The sequence below is a fragment of the Mchenga conophoros genome, linkage group LG5 (assembly GCF_057382185.1).
Source record: "Mchenga conophoros isolate Kocher_MC1m ecotype Shallow Benthic linkage group LG5, M_conophoros_male_GT1.1, whole genome shotgun sequence".
NCBI lineage: Eukaryota > Metazoa > Chordata > Actinopteri > Cichliformes > Cichlidae > Mchenga > Mchenga conophoros.
Window position 1 is genome coordinate 19,065,559 of NC_140530.1, and position 8,583 is coordinate 19,074,141.

The following is an 8,583-nucleotide window of genomic DNA, read 5'->3' on the forward strand; positions in this document are numbered from 1 at the left end:
AGAAGCAAAAAAAAAAAAACCCCAAAACCCACAGTTGTTATCCAAAAACTGAGAGAAACTAGCTTTTACACCATTTGGCGAGCCGGTCGAGACCCTCGTGCCGGATGTTTCACAGCCATGGTTTAAACAGTTGGTAGCGCGACTTTATTGGCGGGCTGGGGTCGCTTTACGTCAGGGTGAAGTGGGAGGGGCTTGCGGTAGCAGCTTCGGTCAGAGCTGAGCCGAGGGGAACTGTCGCTGTCCATAGCCGACTAGCGACTTCAGACTACACTGCCAAGATGTCCGACGACGAGCAAGAACAGACTATAGCCGAGGATCTGGTCGTCACCAAGTACAAGATGGGCGGTGACATCGCTAACCGTAAGTTAATGTCAGCGAGTAACTGTCGGTGACTGGATGTGACGACCTGCTCTTTTCGGCCTGTCGTACAGCAGCTAACATTGGTTCCCTATAGCAGCAACCATGTGGTTTAGATTCGAAGCACACATATGCTATCACATCTAGCTAGCTACCAGGTGCAGCCGGGTCGGTTGAAAGCTGCTTCTAACTGAATAACTGAACGACTGCTCGGCTTTCTGCTATTGTTACCCAACAGCAGCGATAGGGTTTCTTACAGGCAGCTGTCTGTGTCACTAACTAGTGTGGGATGCTAACAAACCAGCTAGCTCAGAATGGTGACCGGTGTTCGGCTGTAAATGTCACGTAAACGGTCACGAGCTGAAGCTCTTTTAAACTACGTTTATGGTGACAGATGACATTCATGGTCAGTCGACAGCATGAAATTTGCTCTAAAATCATTCACATAAGGCTTCTTTGTGCATTTAACGACCAGCACATTGTGGTTTCATGATCACTGCTCCATTATATGATGAAAACACAGGAAACACCTGCATTCTATAGATCTCAAACATCGCACAAGATGTATGGTTGTATTTAACAATTTAAGCAGTAATTAGGTCGAGGTACTTGGTCAGATTAATGCTGTAATGAAAAACAAACTTAAATCTATCCATTTAATCTATTTGGATGGATAGTGCAGTCGGGAGATGGGACATATTTGCTGTGGCACTACCTCATAGTACATTAAATGCATATCCTGGCCACCACAGTTTATATTTACACTCTGTGTTTGTGTTACAGTGGTGGTCTGGAGCTTATCTCAGCTGTCATAGGTCTAGCATGCTAACATAATCAGAAAAAAAAACTTATAGTGAGCTAATGCATCAATCTGCCTGACTTCCCTCCTGTCTCATCCAGAGGCTCTCCGTCTGGTCATGGAAGCAGCCAAACCCGGGGTGTCAGTGCTCAGTCTCTGTGAAAAAGGTGATGCCTATATAATGGTGGAGACCGGGAAGGTCTTCAAGAAGGAAAAAGAAATGAAGAAAGGTGAGGCCCGCATCTGCCCGTTATGGGTTTTTGTGTTTTTTGTGGGTTTTTTTGTGTTTTTTTTTTTTTGTTTTGTTTTGTTTTGTTTTCCCGAGGTGGACACATCAAGGAAATTAGATCCAGTAGAACAAACTGTTGGCAGTGTTTTCTGTGTCATTTCGCACAGCATCGAGTAACTCTAATAGCAGAAGGGGCTTTAAAAACTAGCATGGTGACAGAGTAGATCTTCTAAGTGATATACTCCTCCATACTCCATTCTTGTATGGCTTTCTTGATTACATTTGTGGATAATTTCCAAATGAAGACTTGGTGGTTCTCTTCTCCCTCTTCTAGGCATTGCGTTTCCTACCAGCGTCTCAGTCAATAACTGTGTTTGCCACTTCTCTCCCCTGAAGAGTGACCCTGACTACACACTTAAAGATGGGGATCTGGTCAAAATGTAGGCACCATGCACTGTAATAATGTTACCCCCTCCTTTCCCCCGTGTGTCTCTAGTCTCCCAATGTATTGTCCTCCCTACTTTCTGTGTGATAGCTCCGCTTTCTCTTTGCTGTTGATTGTGTCCTTCATCTCTATGGTCTTGCCTCTTGTGTGTGCTGTGTGTGTGGCAAACGACAAGTAAGGTTTGTTTTTAGAACGGGTGGTATGCCGGATGTTAGCTTTACTGCCCATCTTATCCGCTAAATCCCATATATGACGTTACTCAAATGCAGTATTTGGCTTTGAAAAAGAAAGTCGATTCATCTTAGTTGTTGCGTTGCCACTAATGTCTTTGTCCTCTGTAACGTCTTTGTGCTGTGTGTGGATATTCAGTGTTGTAAAGATGTTTCTTCAAGTGTCGTGATGTGGTTTTTATATTTTTTGTTTTTTTTAATGTGTCTCACTCTGCTAACCTCTTTGCTGGGCACGTCTGGAAAGTTTAATACAGTCAGTAATGCTGTTGCCTTGAATTCATAATAAGTCCTTCACCATATTCCAGCTGATCTACTGCCAAAAAAGAAACTCACCTTGGGTTATAGCTTCCATTTATTGCAGATTAAATTGTGTATTTTTGTCTGACCTTCTCTTATTATTGTAGTCCTCACTAAGCTAATTTTCCAAAGTGGAACGATCTTTTGTCCTTCCCAGTAGATTTGATCTGATTACTTCCTGCATCAGTACTAGTACATTTGACAGCCGGGTAGCACTTAATTAAAGGCATGATCTGTATCCTACAGTTAGTTAATTCTTTCGTTTTTCCTTTTCTTCTGATTTTGTGTAGCGATCTCGGAGTTCATGTTGATGGCTTCATCGCCAATGTTGCTCACAGCTTTATCGTGGGAGCCAGTAAGGTGAAAAAACAAAAAAGCAGACACGTGTACATATCACACCTTGGTCACAGTTTTGTATCATCTCATGTGAGTCCTGAAGTCGTCTTTTTTTGTTTTTCTATATGCAGGAGAACCCCGTCACAGGCCGGAAAGCTGATGTGATCAAAGCAGCTCATCTATGCGCAGAAGCAGCGCTACGCCTCGTGAAACCTGGTAACCAGGTATGTTTGAGTGTTTCATGAGGCTTTTCCACGTCAGCTGTGATCAGGACTAATATTCTCTGCAGGGGTGTGCTTTAGTCATCAAAACATCTAAATGACTTGTAATTATTAATTTGGCACAGATCTTACTTTTAATGCATTTTTGATAAGTGGAAGAAAATTAATGGATGTGTAATTCGCTCCAGTAGTGCTTCTTTGCTACTCTTTAGTCCACATTTTTCTGGCTCGAATACCATCATAGACTAGTTCTGCTACAAACTAGGTGTAAACTTATTTGCAGTCTCACATGTATTTTAACGGTTATGTCGTACAAAGATGTAATTTGGATGTGAAAGTAATTAATTTTCTCTGCCTCAGAACACTCAAGTGACAGAAGCCTGGAACAAGATCGCACAGTCGTTCAAGTGCACACCTATTGAGGGTGGGTTCCTATAAAAACCTTTGTATTTTAATGTGCTGTCTGTCTTCACATAACAAGATGATGATGTGTGGGATTAATGAGATGTATGGGAATGTTTTCATGGAAACAGTTCATGTTTTAAGCTTATGGGTTCCGCCCATCTCTTTGTTTTAAAGGTATGCTGTCTCATCAGTTAAAGCAACATGTCATAGATGGAGAGAAGACCATCATCCAGAACCCAACAGACCAGCAAAGGTACATCTTTGCAATAAATATGAACTAAAGACAAAATCACCCTATTTCCCTCAGTTTTCTTCCACTCGTCCAATTCAGGGTTATAGTTTGGGTGGAGCCTATCTTAGCTGTAACAGTGTGAGAGGGAGGGCACACCCTTAAAAGGTCACCAGTCTATGACGAAGCTATCACAAAGACACAAACACAGTTTCACACACGTGTTCACACCTACAACCAATTTAGAACCGTCAGTTAACCTAACATGCATGTTAGTCTCCCAAATCAAAGGAACCTAACATACACAAGATGCCACAAAGCTGCTGCAGTTGCAGGCACTTTTAATAATTCAAAAATAATTACTTACAAAGATCGAATACAAATAAGAAGAACTGGAGCCAACGCAAAAACAAACAAGAGGAGGAAGACCGAGAACCGACCACTCAGTGGGCTGGTTCGGATTCAGGTTGATCTTCTAAAAATAATGTTAATAAACTAGTAAAACTGAAACAGGGCTGCTGATAACTCCCAGCTTAGGTAATAATGAACAAAACTGTTAAAAGCAACTGAAGGAGCAAACGCACCTACAAAAGAGACTGCTCTGTCTCCTCTGAATTTATATGAGGGTGGGTGAGCCTGCTTGCTAGGGATGAATGCAAGAGGAAAGAGCAGGCTTAATATGGATGATAGAAAAATGATAACCAGATGGTAGATGTGCACACTGAGCCGTGCATAACAAATGCCCACGTCATTTGAAAAGATTTAAAAAAAAAAAAAAAATACTGCATGGCCGTGTGACTTTTTTTAATAAATCCAAGTTCTCTGTAAAGACAGAAAACAGAGGAAAACAGAAAACAAATATTTTCGCTCAGGCTATCCCACCACTGAATTTGATCAGTTTTGGAGAATCCCACTGCTGAACTTCATCCACCTTCCAGTGCAATCCCAAGAAATCTGTTTTGTGATGCTAACTCTTGTACAACTGTAGAAAATCTGGTTATGTGACAGTTTTTTCAGTCATGAATTTGAAAGAAAGAAAGTTTCATAAATGTATATTCATGTAATGTGTTGCTGTCCAGTGCAGGGTAGGTATGGGCCAAGTTATTATTTTTGAATATTGGCATTGCCCCAGAATGTGACTGTGTGCATGTACGCAGCTTTTCTGCCTGTGTGACGATGTCAACAGCGGTAGTTGTGCTGCATTGGAATGAAAAATATTTAGAGGGAGATCCTCCTGAGTAACTTGAATGATTTTTGTGGGACTGTTTGTATTGTGGAATAAAACTGACGCTCGCAATGTGTTTTGACTGCCTGCTCTTTCTGTTGATTGTCAGAAAAGACCATGAGAAGGCAGAGTTTGAGGTACATGAAGTCTACGCTGTGGATGTGTTAATCAGCACTGGAGAAGGAAAGGTTTGTTGTTTTTCTTCTTGTTTGTGAATGGATGTTATGATTCTGCTCCCAGTAATCAGCACTGAAGTATTGTGTTCTATGCGATTTGCTTTTAGGCCAGAGACTCGGGTCTGCGGACTACGATTTATAAGAGGGACCCGAGTAAACAGTACGGCTTAAAGATGAAGACCTCTCGTACGTTCTTCAGCGAGGTTGAGCGACGTTTCGATGCCATGCCCTTCACTCTCAGGTGGGAACACCACACTTTACTTGTAGCCAGCTGACAGCGAGTTGGGTGCTAACAGCCATTTTTCATTCAGAGCTTTTGAGGATGAGGCCAAAGCCCGACTCGGCGTGGTGGAGTGTGCCAAACATGAGTTGCTACAGCCCTTCAGTGTGCTGCATGAGAAAGAGGGTGAGCGTCTTGGCTCTCTGCTAGACAGGTTTGAATTATTCACAAGCTGTTAACCCTACGCCTGTATCTTGTTCTCAGGAGAGGTTGTAGCTCAGTTTAAGTTCACGGTGCTGCTGATGGCCAATGGGCCTCACAGAATCACCAACGGACCTTTAGACCCAGAGCTGTACAAGTCAGAGCATGAAGTTCAGGATCCAGAGCTAAAGGTAAGAATGATAATAACAATAATAAATATATATACAATAAGTCAATTTCATTAAACGTCTTGTTCACATCATGTCAAACTGTTGTCTCTTCTCTAGACTTTACTACAGAGCTCTGCAAGCCGCAAAACACAGAAGAAAAAGAAAAAGAAGGTAATATTTTATTATTAGTAGTAGTAGTAGTACATGCCAATGCATTTAAACCTGACGTCATAAGTTAATGTTTCAGATGGTGTGATTTGATATTGATATGGTAAACATCACAGTTTGGAAATATCAAAAATGACTGTATTTAGTGTTTGCTGACTGAGATGTTATTGTTGTGAAATTAAAGTGGTAAGTGCCCTGATTGTTTAGCAGTAGTTTGTGGACGGAGATGAACTCAAGGAAGACTCGTGTATGCTCATGCTGCGGTACTGTTTGGCCTGTTGGCGCTTTTGGCTGTGAAATGAAAAGGATATAATCAGGGTGCACATAAGTGGTCCGCAGGTGCGCATTCGCTGTCAAAATAAAAGACACGCCCCAGATAAGAAGTTGAAATGCGCGTTTGGGTACATAAGATTTTCTGGAGGAGGACAGACATTTGTTTAGCACTCTTAAAAATATCAAAGAAGCAAACTCCTTTAAGCAATTACTTTAGTGTTCCTCCACCTCCAAAGAAATGTCAGAAGGAGTCCGAACCGCAAAAGAAGCATGTATTCTCGGAAAAGTGGTTGCAAGAGGTGAGCTGTCTTCCAACAAATGATGAACGCACAGAGATGTGGTGCAGAATATGGTGTGAAGATCCCACTCTAGCAGACAAAAACAGTGCCTTTAATATGTAAGCAAACGTGCGTTGCAACTTCTTATCTGGTTTGCGTCTTTTATTTTGACAGCGAATCCACACCTGCGGACTAATTATGTGCACCCCTGGATATAATGCTTTTAAAAGGTGTTATGGGTACATAATTGATGGGGGGGTAATCTTATTGGTATGTGGTTGTTAGGCAACATAACGATGTCATGATATATATCACTCAGCTTTTGTGGATCTGAATCGTTTACATAAAATTAAAATGATAGGATTCTTTCATAAGGTGTTGCGGGTGCATAAAAGCAACGAGTTCAGTAACTAGATCATAAGCCCTCATAATCGGGTCATTCCGAACAAATTTTGGAATATGGTAAGATGGGACTAAAATCTACAACAATGCCTCCTTTTACTGATTTACTTATTTCGTTTGATCTTTAAGGCCTCAAAGACAGCAGAAAACGCAAGTGGACAGCCGACTGAGGACACAGAAGCCGCAGAATGAAAACTGCCTTTCCACACATGCAAGACTCCAAAGAAATGCAAGAGAAAACATGACAAACTTCCCTGAACTCGCTGCCCATTCTCAACTCAGTATAGCCAATTAAACTGATCAATTCATAAGAGCATTGGCATCATATAAATATTTGACATTCCTATGTGAATTATTAACCCTTTATTGCATTCATGAAAAGGGTTACAGCACCGAGGATCCTACAGAATCTTTACAGATGGTTTCAGTAAATTTGTTGCTGAATGTTAATTTTTCTTTTAAATTTATAAGTATATTAGTCCTTTTTACACTTGTATTGTTGGCAGCTGAAAACTTTATTTTTGAGTGGACTGGGGCTTACAAGTGGGCATTAATGGGAGTAAACTGGCATAAGGTTTGTGAATTATACCAACAGAAACTTGCATCATATTTGTTTAATGCGTCGTATCATGTTGTGTGGGATTTGCCACATTTCTCTTTGGCAACAAAGTCATTTCAGGAGATGTGTTAACAGACTTTTACATTCATGTGGAAATCCAGAGGTTTGATTGGCCGCCTTTAAAGCTCACTTTAAGTGCTAATTTTTCATCCACTTGATTATTAAGACATTTCTTAACCACGCCATGCAGTAAAGGGTTAAATTATAATTTTATCTCTCATTAATTGTTACAATCTACAAATGATCTGACTGCAGGACCTGAGAAACACAGACATGCTTACAAATTGGTTTTTACTTAGATTTTATGTATTGGAGGTTTATTCTTCTATAATAATGACCGGAGTACATTTTTCGCTAAAGCTACGAAGTTTTACCTACACTAGATTTTTAAAAGCAATAACAGAATTAGCAGAAGAGCAAATATTTTTAAGTATACTGGCAACAAAGTTGTAATCAGCTTGACCTAAGGGAACAAACTGCTACATTTACTGCCATTCCCCTTGAATTTTATGAAAGGAGAGAACTCTATAACTGTATGTTCCAGTTTAACGACAGGAAAAGGAAAAAAAAGAAAACTTTTCTATCAGTGATTTGCTTTACTACATCATTTGTCTCGTGAAGCATGACAGCTAAAGCTGATCAGGTTTTAGGTAAACTCTTCTGGGTGTCTTCAGAGGAGTTGGACCATGCAGATCATCTCTGGTCAGAGTTTGATTTTTGAGATCTGGGATAATGTTGGGTTACATTTGTCAACAGGTGAATATGTTGGAAATCGGAAAATCCTGCTTTGTAGCTCAGTCAGTGGGCAATGGACCTTTACATCTATGAAATAAAAAAAACATTTTCATACACTTGTCTTTCATCATTTCTTCAGGGCATTGCTGTATTATGTCTAGTCTAAAGTATCAAGATCATCAGATTGTGTCCAAAAATTAGACGTTTTGTTTGTCTTTTAATGTTTGTTTTAAGCTATGAAGCAAATACTGATATTAGCAGAAACTCAACACAAACTGTTCAAGAATCCTGTTTGAGACAGTTTTGTATCATGATGTGTTATTCTTCTGGAAGCTGGTGTCAGAAGATGGACATTGTCAAAAACAATACTCAGGTAGGCAGTGGTATTTAAACAATGCTCTGCTGATACTGAGGAGCCTGAAGTGTGCCAAGAAAATATCCACCATGCCATTACACCACAGGCAGCCTGAGCTGCTGATACACAGCAGAACGAAGCTGTGCTTTTGTGTTGTTTATGCAAAGTACTGACCCTGCATCCTAAATATTGCATCAGTATTCGAGAACCATC

At 40.6% G+C, this 8,583-nt stretch overlaps 1 protein-coding gene across 1 annotated transcript; it reads left to right on the plus strand.

The window, feature by feature from the left end:
* The first annotated feature begins 162 nt into the window (after nt 1-162).
* Nucleotides 163-8,127, plus strand: pa2g4a (proliferation-associated 2G4, a). Its single transcript, XM_085273936.1, has 13 exons — nt 163-360; nt 1,258-1,386; nt 1,720-1,825; nt 2,648-2,717; nt 2,825-2,917; nt 3,275-3,338; nt 3,494-3,572; nt 4,883-4,961; nt 5,057-5,190; nt 5,261-5,355; nt 5,434-5,561; nt 5,658-5,711; nt 6,791-8,127. Exons 1-13 carry the CDS (start codon nt 279-281, stop codon nt 6,851-6,853), a joined length of 1,176 nt encoding a protein of 391 aa, XP_085130062.1. The 5' UTR covers nt 163-278; the 3' UTR covers nt 6,854-8,127.
* The last annotated feature ends 456 nt before the right edge of the window (nt 8,128-8,583 follow it).

Coding starts and splice junctions, on each gene's coding strand:
- pa2g4a (XM_085273936.1), top strand. CDS start 279: ATGTCCGACGACGAGCAAGAACAGACTATAGCCGAGGATCTGGTCGTC. Junction 4,962..5,056: donor TCAGCACTGGAGAAGGAAAG/GTTTGTTGTTTT, acceptor ATTTGCTTTTAG/GCCAGAGACTCGGGTCTGCG. Junction 5,191..5,260: donor GCCATGCCCTTCACTCTCAG/GTGGGAACACCA, acceptor TTTTTCATTCAG/AGCTTTTGAGGATGAGGCCA.